This window comes from Nycticebus coucang, chromosome 3 (genome assembly GCF_027406575.1).
Source record: "Nycticebus coucang isolate mNycCou1 chromosome 3, mNycCou1.pri, whole genome shotgun sequence".
In the NCBI taxonomy this organism is placed as follows: domain Eukaryota; kingdom Metazoa; phylum Chordata; class Mammalia; order Primates; family Lorisidae; genus Nycticebus; species Nycticebus coucang.
In genome coordinates, this window is record NC_069782.1 from 154089632 (window position 1) to 154107178 (window position 17547).

A 17547-nucleotide genomic window follows, 5' to 3' on the forward strand; every position below is an offset into this window, starting at 1 on the left:
CAATAAGAAAAGCTGATGAAGCAAAAAAGAAGTCTGTGCAGAATTTTGTGATGTTCACCACTGCAGATAAGCAAAAAAGTCCTCACATAATCCACATGTGGCTTGCAGGGTGGGTTGGACACCACTGACAGTATACTCCTCAAAAAATTAAAAATAGAATTAGCTTATAACCCCTTAATTCCACTTCTAGGTTACATACCTCTGAAGAAGTGAAACCAGAGACTTGAACTGGTATTTGTACACTCACGTCCATAGCATCATTATTTGATAACTAAAATGTGGACGCAACCACAGTGTCCAGTGACATATACAAAATGTGGCATATACATACAATTGAATACTACTCAGCCTTAACAAGGGAAGAAATCCTGAGGAACGCTACAACACAACCTTTGAACATACTCAGGTAAATGAAATCAGTCACAAAAGAAAATGACTGTATGATTCTGCTTTTATGTGGTTTATAGAATAGGCAGATAAAGAGAGATGGAAGGTAGAAAGGTGGTTTTCAGGGCCTGGGCAAAGGGAGAAATAGGGAGTTTCAGTTTTATAAGATGAAAAGAGTTCTAAAGATGGCTGTTGCTGGTGGTTGCACAACAATGTGAATGTACTTAATGCCACCGAACCATACACTTATAAACAGTTAATTTAAGATGGTAAAATTTATGTTATGTGTATCTTCCAACTTTTAAAAACAATATAAAGAAACAAGGAGAAAAATGCCCATGAAGTCTTACAGCAACTCAATTGATACATTCACATGGTGTTTTCAGTTTTCTTGGCTTTTTATTTTTTTGAGACAGAGTCTTACTATGTTACCCTGGTAGAGTGGTATGGCGTCACAGCTCACAGCAACCTCAAACTCTTGGACTTAAGCATTCTCTTGCCTCAGCTTCCCAAGGAGCTGGGACTACAGGTGCCTGCCACAATGCCCAGCTATTTTTTGGTTGTAGTTGTCATTGCTGTTTTGCAGGCCCAGGCCGGATTTGAACCCGCCAGCTCCGGTGTATATGGCTGGCACCTTAGCCGCTGAGCTCCAGGTGCCGAGTCATTTTATATTTTTTCATGGTCTCTCATCATCAGAGAATTTCCTTAGCTTTTTGACAGCTTCCCTTTTTCTATTTCAGGAACATGTTTTTGCAGTTTGGGGGCCCAATGGGGCCATTTTAAGCTCCCCGTCCAATGTGGAACTCTGATGTGTAAGTATATTATTATTCAACATATGGCCTAGTAGACAAGAGACTCTCAGGAAAGATGGAACTCCCAGAACACATTTATGGGGCTCTGGACTAATGGGGACCTTTACAGTCTCCAGACTCTATCTCCTACTGATGAAGGATTATTTATTCATAAGATGTTAACAGGCTTCTGTTTAAACCCCTTCTGCAATGAGCACATCACTACTAGGGGCAGCTCATTCTAGTTTCAGATTCAAACATCTCAACCCCCTCCCTTCATTGCACAGAGGAAAAAAACAAAAAAGAAAAAAAGGAGAACCATGGATCTCATTCTCAGAAAACTCATGTCTTTTCTAATTAATAATTTTCCTCCAAATAAAATCTTTCCAACGGGATGCAAATTGGTAGCCTGTGGTGGAATAAACCTGACCGGCAGATGCATTTTACTTGGCACAACAAGCTATTTCTTGTAAAAACCCAGGACTCCAGTTTCTCCTGAAATGGAAAAATCTTACAACACTGGGCCAGTACCTCTACTTGGCCACAGTCGGTGGCAGCTGAGCCCTATATACGCTCTTGTTCGTCACAGGGCTCTCCTGGTTTGTTTTCTCAAAACAGGATCAGGTCTTTAATTTGGTTGCCCGAATGGCCCCGAAACATTTACGGCTGCAATGCCTGCTTTAAAAAGCTGTTAGGTCAGGAGGAGAAGCTCACGCCTGCCATCCCAGTGACTCACGAGACTGGCGTGGGAGAATCCCCTGAGCCCAGCAGTTCGAGGCTGCGGGGAGGTAGGACCAGCCACTTCGCTAGGGCCTGAGAGACAGCGCGGGGCCCAACTTCAAAACCACCACCAAGAAAAACAAATTTTAGGTCAGAGGGTTAACTAGGGCTGGGATTCGGATCAGATTCCTTCCATCACTGACTAGCCTGAGCCCCCAGCTGTCTGTAGAAAACACCGCAGGGTTGGTCGGGTCTGATGCTGGCCTGGGGTTATCTGCAAACGTCCGATGACCTTCCTTCCACCAAGGGCAGAGCAGTGGCCTAGGGATCCTCTCCCACTTTGTCACATATTGCTAGAAACCGCACACAGGCACCTGCACCCTGCGAGCCTCAGTGTCTTCACTGGTACCTGGGCAGGGACACCTACCTCGCCGGGCTGGTGAGGACCGAAAAGACTGAGATGGGACGGTGCCCAGCACAGCGCCTGGCACACTGCAGGCGCCCAGTCGGGGGTTGGGATCTCGCAAGCCCAGGAGAGAGGCTGCTGAGGCTGCAGGAGCAATGACGACTAGGTGGGCGGCCCGGTCCAGGTGCCCAGCCGCCCAGCTCCCCGAACCTCAGCCTGGGGGTGTCCCGGCCGCGCCGCTCACAGCTGGCGCTTGCGCATGCGCACTGTCGTTGAAACAACGCACGACTAAGCCCTATAGATCGAACCACTGTGTGAGGGGAGGAAAAGCTTTAGAAACGGTGAAGTAGAACGGAGGAAGGAAGAAAACACTAAGATACAACCCTAAGCAGAATATAAATATGTGACACTTTAATTGCGGAATCCAACAGGGTCACTAAGATTGTCGTCGTTTCGGCACCTAGCTTTTCGTAGTCCCCCTTCCCTCGGTTAGTGTGGGTTGGTCCGGAGGGGCCGGCGGCGGAAATGCGCTTGCGCGGGGTGGGCGGCAACATGGCGTCCCGGCACAAGCGGCGGGCGCTGGGGACTGAGGTTCCGCGGCCGCCGGGCGCCCCTGCCCAGGGCAACGACGATGAGGAGGACCATGAAACTGAGGATGAGGACGAAGACGAGGAAGACAGTGGCGAGGAAGAAGAAGAGGACGACGAGATGACTGATGAGGTTAGAAGCGTCTGCGACCCCAGTGTGGTTTATACCCGGGGAAGAAAACTTCCTGGCAACTAAAAGCTGTGTGCACCTAGCGTGAGCTCGGTGGAGTGGCGACTTGTCGGCCCCTGAGCATCTCCGAGTGGAAACTGGAGGTGACAAATTCTTACTCGGGTTCCACTTCAGTCTTTCTACACTGCAGCCACAGTAATCGCTGTCTAGAGTACTACCGCGGCCCGGCCATGCTCCCAGAGACCCCACGACGCAGTTGTGTTCCCCACGGGCTGTCTTTAGTTCTCAGGGTAAAACCCAAATCCTTAACAGCCAGACAAGGGCCTGCAGAGTTGATCCTCTCCCCGCCCGAGGCAACTCTTCGCCTCACTCACGTTGCATGTTTCACTCACAGTGGCCCTTTCAGTTTCTCAAAAGCTTCCTGCCTCGTTCTGCCCTGGAAGCTTTTCACCTGTACTTCATCCTGCAAAAATTTTCCCTCCTGTTCAGATCTTAGCTAGGCTGTATTTTCTGGCTCCGTGGGTCCTGCTCAGATTTTTTAGCTTTGTGGTTTCATGTCCCTGAGTTCCTTTCCTCATCATAGCTGCTACCATAGTGTCTGGCAGTACAGGTACTTACTATTTGTTTAATGAATAATAAGTATTGAATGGTCCTTAAGACTACTGAATGTCCAGATACAGTAGAACCTCTATGAGTTGACCACCCAAGAGACTGTAAAATAATTGTCATGCCTTTTCCACTTTTGTTCCTCTACAATCTCTACTCCACTTGAAACTAGAGAGTTCTTGAACGTCTATTCTCACTCCCCTGCTCAGAGTGCTCCATTGCCTTCCTATTTCATTTGTAAGAAAATCCAAAGTCCTCATGGTTGAGGGACAGACACAAGGGCAGCCAGGATGGCTGGATCAGAATAAGCAAGAGAGTGATGGGAAATAAAGTCGTAGAGGTAAACACGAGTCAGATTGAGTGTGGATGGTGGGTATCATGTGGCTTCTGGATCCTTGAGTGCAGCCTTTTGACCAAATCCAAATTTTACAGAACAAATTAATAAAGGGCTTTGTTCTGCGAAGTTTGGATTCTATTGAGGGGCTGCACTGAGGATCTGGAGGATCACATGTGGCCTTGAGGCTGCGTGTTCCTTACCCTTGGGTGAGACTAGGGGATGACACATCTTCCTTTGCAGATCAGCTCTTTACTTTGGCTTCTTGCCTTCAGTGTCATCTCGCCATTTTCTGCTTAGAAGAACTTTGGTTATTTTGCTAATTTAGGGTTATAGAAATCAGAGCTTCTTGCATTAACATGGAAAATCTATCAGACTGCCAAGGATTAAAAATTTGTGTAATAATCATCCTTGATGATCATATAGGCACTTACATATACTGTGGGTGGGAGTATAAACTGGTATAATCTTCTTTGGAAGGTTAATTTGACAATGTCTCTCAAAATTTAAAATGTATATGTCCCCAGAATCAGTTATTATAATTGTAAGCATTTATCCTCCAGCAATAACAATAATAATAATGATAATTCATGCTGTTTCAGGCTTCATGCATTTTGTATTAACTCATTTATTATTCATATCAACTCTGTGAAGTTAGGATATACCACCATTATGTTCTTCTGACATGTATGACTTTTTTTGACTGAAGAAATTGTTCAGCTTTTACAGCAGTTCTCTATACTGAAGCACTTAGTAGGTATTTATTCCTTTATTTGAAGGAGGCTTTCATAGTCTGAGATGTTTACTGATCCAAAACTCATTTTCTTGATGTAGAAATCCATGTTTGGATAGTTTAAAATTTGCCTCAGGTCTTTTGTGAAGCAAGATGAAATATAAGTAAAGAAATGCGCATGCTTATTTAAGGTCCTACAGAGCCTTATATGAAGGACAAAGTGACACAGCTGGCTGAGCAGCAATACAGAGTTGGTTATGGGAACCTCGAGGTGGGGACAGTGAAAGATGAGAAGGAACCAGGAGTATCTAGTTAAAATTCTTAAGATCGTGTGATTAGAATTCTTTGTGCTTAAGAAATTCTTGGAGGGTAGCTTCAGTAGAAAGGGAAATTTGTGTACACATACACTGTTATCTTAAAGACTTTGAAGGGTAGGAAAGCTGCTGAGCCTCAGGAACAGACTGGGTCTCTGAGTCTGGAATGCTGTAGAGAATCTACAAGTCTTTCATATCTTTGGGTTACTCTTCTTTGCTATGTTCGAAATACTTGGTTTCATTTTCTACTTCATGTAGCAGAAAATAGAAAATGAGATTTTCATTAAAAAGAGCAGGAAGGGTAGATGCTATGGTCTTAATTTTAGATCACGTGGGGTAAAAGGGCTCTCTGTTCCAGCAGGATGTTCCTGCTGAAAGCATACGGGTTCCTTTGGAAAGTGCTAAATAAGGACAGTTTATTTGGTTTAGTTTGTTGCTGTTTGGAACACTCCCACCCAACCTCCTGGATTGTGCTGCTCAGGATTTGAAGTCTGCAAGCTAGACTTGATATCTAGCTCTGGAAAATTTAATAGTTAAGGAAACATTTAAATATATGCATAGTTAGGATGGCAAGGCAAAAAAGTAAGTCTGATTTCCTCCATGACATCCTTGGGCTTAAGACCTAAATTCCAGAACCTATAAAACCTGAAGTGCATCTAGATATGCTGTTCATCAGAGCCCCAAGTTCATTGTGTCCTACCAAGGTATGATTTAGGGTCCTCAAGGACTGATCTGGTGTAACATGTAAAAGCATCTAGGTTTTGTTTTTGGCATTCCAATGTCATCTCTTAGTTTGCAGTGTTATTGTTTCTCAGAGATAGATCAGGGAGCTCAGCTGTGTAGACTTTCTTTTAGTCGCTTATTCTCACCGTGTTTCCTCTTGCCTTAGGGCCTTGGCTTGTGCTGTGCCTGTGCCGGAACCCTCTTTACTTTTTGTCAGTTCCCTGCTAAGTGTTACTTAAGGAAGCCTTTCCTAACTGTCTTATTTTTTAAGTTGTTACAGCACCATGTACTTGTGTTTTATAGCATATACAATTGCAACTTCACATTTATTTCCATGAATGTTTCCTAATGTCTGTATTCCTGCCTAAACCATAAGTTCTGTGAGTCTTTTCACTTCCAGTGCCTGGCACAGTTCTCGCTGCCAGTGTGGTACTCAGTAAACATTTGCTCTGTGAATGAAGCGTAGCCTCAAATCCATGGTCTAATCAACCTCTGGGCAATTTCAGGTACTTATGACATCATTTTGTTCTTTGCCCACTCTTTTTGCAGTCAGGTAAAAAACTTTTCCTTTGTCACTGCTGTGGCTGTTTTATCTGGACCAGACTTCCTTAACATTTAAACTAGGTTACTCTGAGCATTTTATTCTTTTATTTAGTATTACAGGAGAAGATTGTGTGAAGGTTCTTTGTAATTTGTACAGATGGCAATCTTGGCAGCGTTTGCTTTGTTAAGATCTGGATAGTTAGTGTTTCAGGTAACATTTTCTTCTTGTCCTTGTTTTTGTTGTTGTTGTTGTTGTTTTTGCATCTTCTGTAGATGACCTAATAAAGAAAGCACCTAAAAAGAATGGAGGTAGAAGGAAAAGAAGAATCTGCAAAGTGAAAAATAATGCCTGAATAATCTTAGAAAGTTATGTATGACAAACTGTTTTATGTTCACAGGAAGTGAATATTGAATTTGAAGCTTATTCCATCTCAGACAGTGATTATGACGGAATTAAGAAATTACTGCAGCAGGTATTGTCATTTACTTATTACACATAAATTTGCTTTTCTATGAAAGTCCAAGCCATTCAACATAAGCTCTCTCAAGTTACATCCATTTAGAATTCCCATTTCTGGAAGGAACAATTGTTTCTCTTCTTTTCCAAAGCTAACGACTCTAATTTGTACCTCTGCTCTCAGATCCCCTCATCTGATTTATGTATTTAAGTATTTTCTGTCCTAAAATACCCTTCTTTTCATTGGCTAATTACTTGAGCTATTACTTTGTTTTCTCTCACTCACATTCAGACTATGAAGTAAAATGTTTTTATATAACACCCATGTAACTGTATGTGCTGTGGGTGCTACAACATTGATGCTTGCTGCTTCTGTTTAATCCTTCCCCCCATATGTTAAATAATATGGCTTTGGTTCTCTAAATTTTATAGCCTGCAGTGTCCTTGTCGTCAAATTCTTTCCCTTCTGCCTATCCTCTCCCTTTCTTCCTTCTCCTCTCCTGCATAGTTTTTATATAACAACTGACTGTCACTTCTCTGCAATTTCCTAACCTTTGCCTAGCTTCTTTGCCTTTCCTGGGCTTTGCTTTTCTTCTTGGGATTGGTTTTCTAGGTCATCTTTTTGGTCAAGCCATTGAAATTTCATTATTTTTATTTCAGTATATGAGATGTGAGGTTTTATTAGAAACTATGCTGTGATCTTAATTTAAAATGATCTTTTTCCTCCTTTTAGCTTTTTTTAAAGGCTCCTGTGAACATTGCGGAACTAACAGAAATCTTAATACAGCAGAACCATGTTGGAAGTGTGATTAAGGTAAGTAGAACAAGAGTGTTTATTCTCATTAAATGAGTTCTTTATTCTGGTCAGCACAAATCAGAAGAAAATGTTCCTGGAGTAGTTAGAAGGCCATTGTAATAATCCAGCATTATTAAATGTGGTAATCTAGGTAGTGGCAGTAGAGAGGGAAAGAAGTGGGCTCATTTAGAAGATAATTTGGGAGATGAAATATGATGAGGCTTAGTGCATGACTGGGTCTGAGAGAGGGTAAAAGGAGTTAAGGTGCTTGCCCAGCTTTTGGCGTGAGAAATCAGGACCACGGACATAGAGGGAGATCAGGTTAGGAGGGGTGTGTGTTTGGCCTTGTGTGCTTCGAGTTTGGGCTACCTGTGATGCATGTGAGTAAGGGTCTGAGTAGCAGCTGGAGCCCTGAAGGGCTGGGAGTTTTCTGCAGATGAGTGGTCACTGAAGTCACAGAAGTGGTTGGGATTGCCCAGGGAAGGCAGGGGACAGATGCCCTGGTAATACCAATAGTTAGATGAGTAAAATAAGTGGCAGAGCCAGCAAAGGAGGTGGAAAAAACGACTAGAGAAGTGGAAGAAAAAGCAGCAGAGTGGCGTCTTGCAGAGCAAGGGGGAGTGCTTTGGAAGGGGGGACTGTCAGAGGGTGTTGTAGATAGTCCCACAGAATGAGGGCTAGGTTGAGTGGCTCTGTCTCTGGTTCTCCGGCGGCTCTTGCAGTTGGTTGTCTGTTGTTGCAAAAGAAACTACCGTACAGCATGGTGTCATTTATTTGGCTTGTGGAACTGCAGTTGGACAGGGCTCAGTCCGGACGACTCTTCTCTGCTCTGGCTTCCTGTCACATTAGTTAGGAAGACAGAGCCTGGGGTGGGAGGGTTCACTTTCAAGGTGGCTCATTCACATGCCTGGCAAGTTAGCACTGGCTGTCCTTTGGGAGCCCAGCTGGGGCTCATGCAGTTCGTCTTCATGTGAGCTTCTCTGTACACTGGTTGGTCAAGAGCAAGCAGCCCAAAGACCCAAGCAGAGTGCATAGCATTTTATGATAGAGTATCATTTGCACCATTCACTTGACCAGTGCAGACACAAAGTTCTACGGAGAGGAGGGCACACGCACCCCACCACTCAATGGGAGGAGTGTGTAAGTTACTTTCTGAGAAGAGAATGTTAAATAGATTGTTGGGTCATCTTTGGAAGGTACAATCTGCCACGGTGACCTTAATCTCCATTTTCATCTCTGAAGATCAGGGTATTACACTTACCTTATAGAGTGAATAGTGAACAAAATAGTTGTTCAGTGCTTAGAACAGTGTCTGGCATATGGTGAGTGCTATATATGTGTAGCTATCACTGCTGATGGTTTTCTTTTTCTCTTTTAATTTTTTCTTAATTTATAGTATTTTTAAATTTTTTTTAATTAATTTTTTTTTTTTTGCAGTTTTTGGCCGGGGCTGGGTTTGAACCCACCACCTCTGGGAAATGGGGCCGGTGCCCTACTCCTTTGAGCCACAGGCATTGTCCCTATAGTATTTTTTTAGAGATGAGGGGATGTCTTGCTACATTGCCCAGGTTGCTCCTGAACTCTTGACCTCAAGCAATCCTCCTACTTCAGCTGCCAGCGTAACTAGGATTATAGTCATGAGCCGTTGCGGTTGGTGGCATTGCTGATGTCTTTTTCCCATTCCTGACACTGTTCTCTAGCCTACATCAAAATCAAAATAAACAAAACTGTTTCAGTCTGAGGTTCCTCTATAGCTGCCTTACTTTCATATGTCTCACTTTACCTTCAAAGCCAAAATTCCTGAAAAGGAGTTTAATTCATGGTATCTACTTCCTTTCCTCCTAATTCAGTCCTCACACACCCTAGTCTGGCTCTTATGCCACTGAAACACTCATTTATTACTAAATATAGTGGACCCTTCATAGACTTTTCTGAAAACACTACTAACCTTACATCACTAAATGTAAAGAGAACAAGAGAAATAAAACTATGGCAGAGAACAAGAGAAATGAAACTACAGCAGCTTCCTTTCATTGAAGCAATGGGAAAAAGCAGACCACCTGCTCTCTCATCAAGTGAATGTGGTCTGTAGCTTTTACCACCTGATGGATATGTAGGAGAAGCATTTGTTTTTATCCTTGAAAGAGCTTATCCTGTAATGGGGGTCTCGGCTTTTAAATGGTTAATCACACAAAGAGCTCTACAGTTATTACAGTGTCTCTGGCTTGTACGACCCATCTAAGGATAGAAGCCTCTTTCTCTGAGTGGAGGGACTGCCCAACGCACTTGCTGGAGTCTTAGGGACTGTGGGGATTTGGACTTTTCTAGGGATTGTCCATAGGGGCATGGAGAGAAGCCGGGGAGGGGAGGAGAACAGCGAACTGCCTCAGTGAGAGTTGGAGAGAGAAGCTGGAGGTGAAGGGTCATTGAGTTCTCCCTGGGTGTAATGAATTTGCTCAGCACTTAGTACTATAAAAACTATGTTGAATGAAGAGGCTTATGGGACATGAGAGGCAGGAGGGGATGGGATGGGGCAGGGAAACAGGTTCTTAAGAGACGCTAGAGAGGCAGATGGCTGCAGACAGGATTGTGACCCTAGACCCCTGGAAGGGCAGATCCCATGTGCCCCTGCCTGGATACAGCAGACAGGGCCTATCACAGAGAGAGGGGAACACTGGGGGTGTTCCGGGTGGATGTTAATTGCTTTGATATGCGTGATCGTGTTTTTAGATTTCTTAGGGCTTGTAATTGAGGTCCCCTTTATTTTCCTTTGTCTGCTAGTACTGCACAGGTTTTGCCACTGTAGCTGGGGGGCCTCTGAAGTGCAGGGCGCTGTCAAATGTTGATCTTGGAGGACCAAGCCTGGTTTATCTGTTTTTTTTTTTTTCCCCTAGACTTCTTTCCCCTTTCTCCTTGATGAGCAAATGTGCCCTTGGTCTTCGCACTGCAATTGTTAGTCTCTCTCACGAGTAGCGTTCTCCTTCTCTGCTGTTGTATGGTCTTCGTCCTTCATCGTGGCACGTACTCTGCCTGAGACACCCTACCCTCCCTTATTCCCGTGGGAAGAACTACTGGTCTGGCAGACAGGCTCCGCTTTGCTTTGTTGGGTTGTGAAGTCTGAAACTCCTTGGCAACTCCTTTGTCTGAGCTCCTTCCCCAGTGGCATCACTACCTTAGACCCTCCCCTCTCCCAAGTGTGTCCAGGCCTCGCCTTCAGTCTCTGGGCTGCTTTGGCTTCTGCCCCTGGCAGAGGCTCTATGTCCTGGGGGCACCTCAATGCCATGAATAACCTGCCAAGTGCTGTAGACCATACTTAACTGAACCAGAGTGCTGAAGGGTGCGCTGGAACTGTGTGTGTCCCTTCCCACCAGAACAGGTCAGAGCACATGGGGGCAATTGCAGATTCCTTTGGTATAAAAGCAGCAGCCTCATTTCATTTCATCCAGTCAGCGTATATTCCCCACCTGGCACTTTGTGCCAGGCTCCATGCTGACGGCTGGGGATGAAGTGACAGAAGAGTTTATGACTTAGATAAGCAAACAGGCCACGTGCGAAAGAGAAACTGTGGCTAAGGCATTGAGACCTTCAGTTAGAAAGGCTGTCAAGTACAGCTGGAAGTTGGAGTCAACCACTCCATTCTTAATTCTGTATTCTTGGTTCATCGTTGTCTTTCTTGATCCCTTTCGTCTGTCTTGCCCATGTGGTAGATGTAAGTGGCCCTCAAGCATTCTTTAGCTTCATTAATTGTCAAGACTGACGAATTTGGCCAGGCACGGTGGTTCATGCCTGTAATACCAGCACTCAGGGAGGCTGAGGCAGGTGAATTGCTTGAGCTCGGGAGTTTGAGACCAGCCTGAGCAAGAAGGAGATCCCATCTGTAAAAATAGCTGGGTGTTGTGTGGTGGGAGCCTGAGCAAGAGTGAGACCTTGTCTCTCACAAAAATAGAAAAATTAGCCTGGTACTGTGGTAGGCACCCGTAGACCCAGCTACTTGAGAGACTAAGGCAGGAGGATTGCTTGAATCCAGGAGTTGCAGTGAGTTATACTGATGCCACCGCACTCTAGTCTGGGCAACAGAGTCAGACTGCTGGAAAAAAAAAAAAAAAGCTAGACTGTCATGTGTTCAGGAAGATACAAATTTTATGTGAAAAATGTTATGAGCCAGCAGAGAAATGAGAGAGATCTGACCTCAGCCAAATTGTTTAGAAAATGAATTATATTGAGAATCTGGTGAGACTATCTTCAGAATCTAGTATAGAGAAAGGTTGAGTGGGATGAGATGATCCAGAGGGTGAAAAGAGGGACAGTGTCAAGGGAAAGAAAGTGAAACGAGCCGGGTCTCGGGGCGTCCAGGAGAGAACGCTTCCTTAAGAGGACGGCATGGAAACAAAGTCCGGGGGCCTAGAGTCCAAGACTTGATATAAATACTTCTTCTCGACTAAATATAAAATTTAAATATTTTTTCTTTTTTAAATAGCAAACAGATGTTTCAGAAGACAGCGATGATGATGTGGATGAAGATGAGATTTTTGGTTTCATAAGCCTTTTAAATTTAACTGAAAGAAAGGTTGGTTTCACTGGGTGGCATCGAATGGAAGCCAAAGCCACATTTATCTAATGCATGGTGAAAGTGTGTTTTTTGTCTGATAAGGATACTAACTATAAGGATACGTGTGTGTGAAATCTTGCTGTAATCCTTTTTCTTTGTGAAAGTGGTATTGTTTTGAATCATCTGCCCAGTAACAGTCGTTTGCTTCCTGTGGCAAAGAGCATCATCTGGCTTTTCATCCCTGATGCAGGCAGTGACACAGGAGAGGTGCCATCTCTGCAGCTGTTGTCTGTGCAGCTTGTGAGGTGTGGATATTCTGAGGGCTTGCTGCTTTCCAAAGTCGAGGGCACTTACTGACATTTACTTGTATTTTGGTTCTTTTTTTATTGACTGGCTGATGAATTGCAATAAAAAGTAAGTAAAGCAGCTGCCTGCCCTCCTCAGGATGAAATGCACCCTGCACTTAATCCTTAATATTAAGATGATCCAGTTGCATCTGTCTTCATGAGATAGACTAGAATTGCTATTCCTTGTGTCCTGAGTGTTAATTATAACCCTCTTGACCATCATGGGATGGTGAATATCCATGTATAGTTACTTCTGAGAAACACCTAAGCGGTCAACACAAAAGGCACACAAGATTTTAAAGGCAGGAAACTGCCCTCACCTATATGATAAGAAGCGGTAGTTCTCACTTTCAAGTTTTCTCTTGTATTGATGACCTGCAGTAAAAAGCCAGCCTTCTCTTTGCTTTGTAGGGTACCCAGTGTGCTGAACAAATTAAAGAGTTGATTCTAAGCTTCTGTGAGAAGAACTGTGACAGGAGCATGGTTGAACAGCTGGACAAGCTACTAAATGACACCACCAAGCCTGTGGGCTTTCTGCTGAGTGAGAGATTCATTAACGTCCCTCCACAGATCGCCCTGCCCATGCACCAGCAGCTTCAGTAAGAGACCTGGGGAACATGGCGAGAGTAACTGTCTTCTAAGTAGAGTTAGAAATGTGGTGTAAGTGGAATGTGGAGGGATAGAGAGAGAGAGAACCTTTGTTTTAGCGTGAGGAGAGTGGAAGAAACATTCTGTGAAGTACATACATTATCAATAATCAGCTTTTTGAAGAGTTTTGATGATTTGTAACAATAATATTAAAGATTTAAATGGTATAAAAGTAGAGGAATTTCATATAGACTTTTCACCTTCCTTGTGTTACAGATTTCTGTAACACAAAATGCTGAACAAATACAGTAACAAAATCAGTAGAATCCTCAGATTCCATTGATAGCTTTATAACTAATGAAACCATAGTTCCTGGGGTTTTGTTGTTTTGTTTTATAATGTCTTACAAAAATATTTAAGTTTACAAAATATTTTAGTTCACAAAAACATTTTAAATTTAAGAAGAGCTGTGGAATCATGTAGCAAACTGACTGAACTAAGAATTGTACTGTCTGTGCTTTGAAGTGAGGACATGGGATGGACAGGCACTTTACGGGGTGCCGTTTCTCCGAGGTCACACGACTGGGGGTGTAGCCACACACCTTCATGGTCGCCAGTTTTTCGTTGCAGGTTCAGTGCTGTTTAGTTTGACTCTCCTCCTCGCTGCCCTCATGGCTGCTGCTCAGATTGGACTTCTGTTACCATAAGTGGGTTTTTTTGGTGGTGGTTTTCCTTGTTTTGTCCTTTTTAATCAGCTGGAGCTCACGTTCGTTGGGTTTTACAGGAGAGTGATCTGCTTCATCTTGATCCTCTTGTTAAGAGCAAGTGGAAGTGGGTCTGAGCTTCTTTACATTTTTGCTTAGGGGCAGCCAGATGTGCAGGACTACGTGCAACGTAGGTTAGGGCTCCATTGCCATTCCATTGACTGTCCTAGGCGGGGATCTGTGTCTGTGCAGTTCCTGCAGTATGTCAGAAGTTAGTCCCAGATGCTAGCAGTCAGAGACTGTCCTAGTCACACGCTCCAGTGATGCTGGCTGTGGCTGAATGCTTTTGTGTGTTTTAGTTAAGTGTTCATTGCTGTGCAAAATTTAGGTTTACATGTTTTTGACTTCTGCACAGTCAGAGCCATTATAGAGTAAATTTGAGACTCATCTGTTCGTTGCTGTGTATTTGTAACTCAGCATCATCTGAGATTCATCGTACTCTTTACAGGGCATTATAATCGATCTAACGTACAGCTGGCTGCATACATACAAACCATTGCTGTAGAAGTGGCCAGAGGAAAGGTCACTTAGTAAGCTTCTGTCACAGCAGAAGCCACTGGGGCTCCCCTCTGGCCTTTGCTCTGGTTTGCTGGTGGATTTCACTTGACCCAGCAGGTAAACGTTGTGTTGTGCCTTGTAGGAAAGAACTAGCAGAGGCCCACAAAACCAACAAGCCGTGTGGGAAGTGCTGCTTTTACCTTCTGATTAGTAAGACATTTGTGGAAGCTGGAAGAAGCAGTTCCAAAAAGAAACAGAGCAGCCAAAAGAAAGATGAGCTGATGTTTGCAAATGCAGAGGAAGAATTTTTCTATGAGGTAAGACTCCTGCTTCATGTGTTTGTTTAGATGTATGGAAGGATTTTCTTGGAAATAATCAAGATTTATTGTTCTTGCATTTTATGTCAGAGTCCTTCAAGTGTGGCCACTCCCTTTTTCTCTGTGTTCCTGGGAGCTAGCAACCAACATCGTGCCTGGCACATAGTAGGAACTCCAAAGGCCATCCCCAGCCTCCCCCCACTGCTGGTTCTGAGTGTGAGGAGGGGAGTGATCAACCTGCTGTGCTTTCCATGCAGCGAGGTGGATGTTAACCTGGGTCCACAGACCTGCACACTTGAGTCTGAGGGAGGCAGAGGAACTGATCTGAGGTCACACAGCTGGGCACCTGTGCTCTGTGCCCTGAGTGGTGTACAGAGGTCACCCTGCTCATGGCCAGAGTTCTAATGCTTTCTTCCTATAAAGGGAGCGTCCCTATATGAGATTATTCTTTCTCATACTTTCTTTCTCAGAAATCTTAATCAATCTAAGGGAGAACATATTTCCTGAATTGGATGAAACCACTTATTACTTGTAAGGCTGAAGATGGAAGCACTGCCCTTGCTTTCTACGAAGTAAAAAGTGAAAATAACTTTGTAAATGTGTCTCAGCACCGCAGGCAGAGCCTTTCAGGGGAGTGTGTGTGTGTGTGTTTGGATCAGATGGCCTGATCCAAACACAGCAGCCTTACACTAAGGCAGCAGCTGGCAGAGGGAGAAAAGACCACTATTTGAAGACATGTTCTTGTTAATTGTCAGACATTAGTAGTCTTAATTTCACTTGTCTGTCACAAGGTTATTTTGACAATTAAATGAGATTAATGTCACCTAGCTGCTTGTTTGCTCAGGAATGGCACACCTCTGTCCATGTTCCTCACATGGGTCACAAACCTACTTGGTGAGCATTTTATAACTTCTGCCTAAATGTCTCATTTGAGCTTATTTTATTCTGAGTTTTGCTTCCTTTAGCTGTCATTCTTATTTAAGTATATGACAAACATAGTATTCTTCAGTGGAGATTAAATGGGTTTTGCCTTTTCTGTTTAGTTTTCATTTCTTTATGTTATTTGGTTTAGAAGGCAGTCCTGACGTTCAGCTACTCAGTACAGGAGGAGAGCGACACTTGTCTGGGCGGCAAATGGTCTTTTGATGATGCACCAATGAAGCCCTTGCGAACCGTGATGTTAATTCCAGGTGACAAGATGGAGGAAATCATGGATGAGCTGAAAAAACATCTGTCCATCTAGCCTACTTCCCAGGGACAGTGATGGGCTTTTGTAAAATTACCAGAAAACTCAGTAGACCGATTTACTGAAAAACTCATGACTTTATTCAGATTAAGATCCTCTACAAAAAGTAGGGTTCTGTCCCACATGTCTGTTCACATTTATAAAATATCTTTTTTGAAATTTTGGTCAAATTATGAATGGTTGATTTAAAATTTTTCCAATAAGAAAAAAATGGAGTAGTAATTTAAAGAACTCAATAAAAACTATTTTTTATTTTAAAATAATATACAAAATGTTTTTCTCAAGCCTATTTTGTGGGGTATGATCTCCATCTTCTTGGTAAGCGTCCACACCTCACTGCAGCAGGCTGCTGCCCCTCTGGCTGTTGGGGACACTGCTGTGCCCGTGGTTGGTGGGCTCACTGTACAGTGCATCTCTGCTCAGTAGTTTCAGGGCACGTTTCACACATTTTCTGTTCGTTATTCATGGTTGAAAGAGGGGATAGGTGATCCATTACTTGCTGTAGAATATCCTTACTTTCACTAGGAGGCAGATTACTGAAATAGTACTGTGGTGCCAGTTGCATAAATCTGTTTGTTTAAAACAAAAAAATTAGATTTTGGGTGGGGAGGGTGGTGAGAGATGCCCAAAGTCTGTCTGGGGCCTTCCCAGCAGCCCTGTAGGATCTACTTACAGAACTGGCAATTAGTCTAACTCCTCACTATCTCCATCTGTCTTTGTAAACTAAATACTTCCTGGTTTCCTTGCAGCTGATCTGATCACATTTCTAGAATGAGTTGGCCTCTCTAGTGTCAAGTATTTCCACCTGTCTTTGTGAAATAAATACTTTCTGGTTTTCATGCAACCAATCTGAGCATTTCTAGAATGCACTGGCCTTCCTCATGTTCCACCGTACAGCACCAGTGCCGCCCACCACTAAGCATTGCGAGAACTTGTAAATTTTGTGAGGCCCATCACCATATGAGAGGCATCAGCTCGCATACTTGGAGAGCTCTGGATGGGTAACAGAGGGAGTATCTTTGCTTTTTTCTCATCTTAATTAGTATTACTCTCCATGTCTAGACATCTATGAGCTACTCTTTGGTTGCAGCATTGAGCGTAACTTTGCCCAAGCAGTAAAAGCATCTTCAAAATGGATCCAGAGTCTGCAGTGACCTCTGACTAGTCTCCTGTCTCACTATTGGCCCTCTTTTCCAGCCTCCACAGTGATCTTTAAGGTGTACAGAGACGATATTATTCCTGCTTAAATGCTCTGATCACTGTCTATTGCACTTCGGATAAAACCCAAACCCTTACGTAGCCCAGAAAGCCTTACACCCTCTGCTGCCTGCCTGTCTCTTCATCCTCACCTTCCCCTTCCCCCTCACAACATCCACCCCCAGCTCCAGTGCAGTGGCTCATCTCTTCCTGGGAGGCAGTGCACCTGCAGACATCTCTGTAGCATCTTCTTCCTCCTGGACACACATGCTGCTTTATTTCTGTACTGCCTTTTCTCTTAATGCTGAACTGTTAACAGGCAGGGGACTTTTCTAGGAATCATTCACAGAGTCCTGCCCTTAGGAGGTACTCTTGACGTAAATTAAGATTGGTACCAGTATAAACCTCTTATAACTGAGGATAAAAACCAAAGTTGTCTTTTACTCCTGCAGGTATGAATGAAAAAGAAGCCCCCTTCTTTTCTTTTTTCTTTTTTTTTTTGAGACAGTCTCAC

General features: G+C 43.7%; 3 protein-coding genes across 6 annotated transcripts in view; 1 reads left to right on the plus strand and 2 right to left on the minus strand.

The window, feature by feature from the left end:
* The window catches only part of UROS (uroporphyrinogen III synthase), a 39187-nt gene extending 36633 nt beyond the window's left edge, over positions 1-2554 (minus strand). For all 3 annotated transcript variants that reach the window (XM_053584212.1, XM_053584211.1, XM_053584210.1), the window contains exon 1: positions 2326-2554. The gene's annotated coding sequence lies outside the window, so the exon portion shown is untranslated. The remainder of the gene's footprint in view (positions 1-2325) is intronic.
* Positions 2555-2823: 269 nt separating this feature from the next.
* BCCIP (BRCA2 and CDKN1A interacting protein) lies at positions 2824-16096 on the plus strand. The gene is made up of 7 exons (XM_053584216.1): positions 2824-3024; positions 6673-6747; positions 7465-7545; positions 12005-12094; positions 12835-13022; positions 14416-14590; positions 15663-16096. The coding sequence occupies exons 1-7, from the start codon at positions 2830-2832 to the stop codon at positions 15831-15833; spliced, it is 975 nt and encodes a 324-aa protein (XP_053440191.1). The 5' UTR covers positions 2824-2829; the 3' UTR covers positions 15834-16096.
* DHX32 (DEAH-box helicase 32 (putative)) overlaps positions 15894-17547 on the minus strand; it is a 71486-nt gene continuing 69832 nt past the window's right edge. For both annotated transcript variants that reach the window (XM_053584213.1, XM_053584214.1), the window contains one exon: positions 15894-16405. In XM_053584213.1, coding sequence (XP_053440188.1) covers positions 16234-16405 — 172 coding nt within the window. In that variant the 3' untranslated portion in view covers positions 15894-16233. The remainder of the gene's footprint in view (positions 16406-17547) is intronic.

What these genes read in the sequence shown, in the direction of transcription:
- BCCIP (XM_053584216.1), top strand. Translation starts at nt 2,830, where the DNA reads ATGCGCTTGCGCGGGGTGGGCGGCAACATGGCGTCCCGGCACAAGCGG. An exon ending in CCCATGCACCAGCAGCTTCA is followed by an intron (nt 13,023 to 14,415) that starts GTAAGAGACCTG and finishes TGTGCCTTGTAG; the next exon opens with GAAAGAACTAGCAGAGGCCC. An exon ending in AGGAAGAATTTTTCTATGAG is followed by an intron (nt 14,591 to 15,662) that starts GTAAGACTCCTG and finishes TATTTGGTTTAG; the next exon opens with AAGGCAGTCCTGACGTTCAG.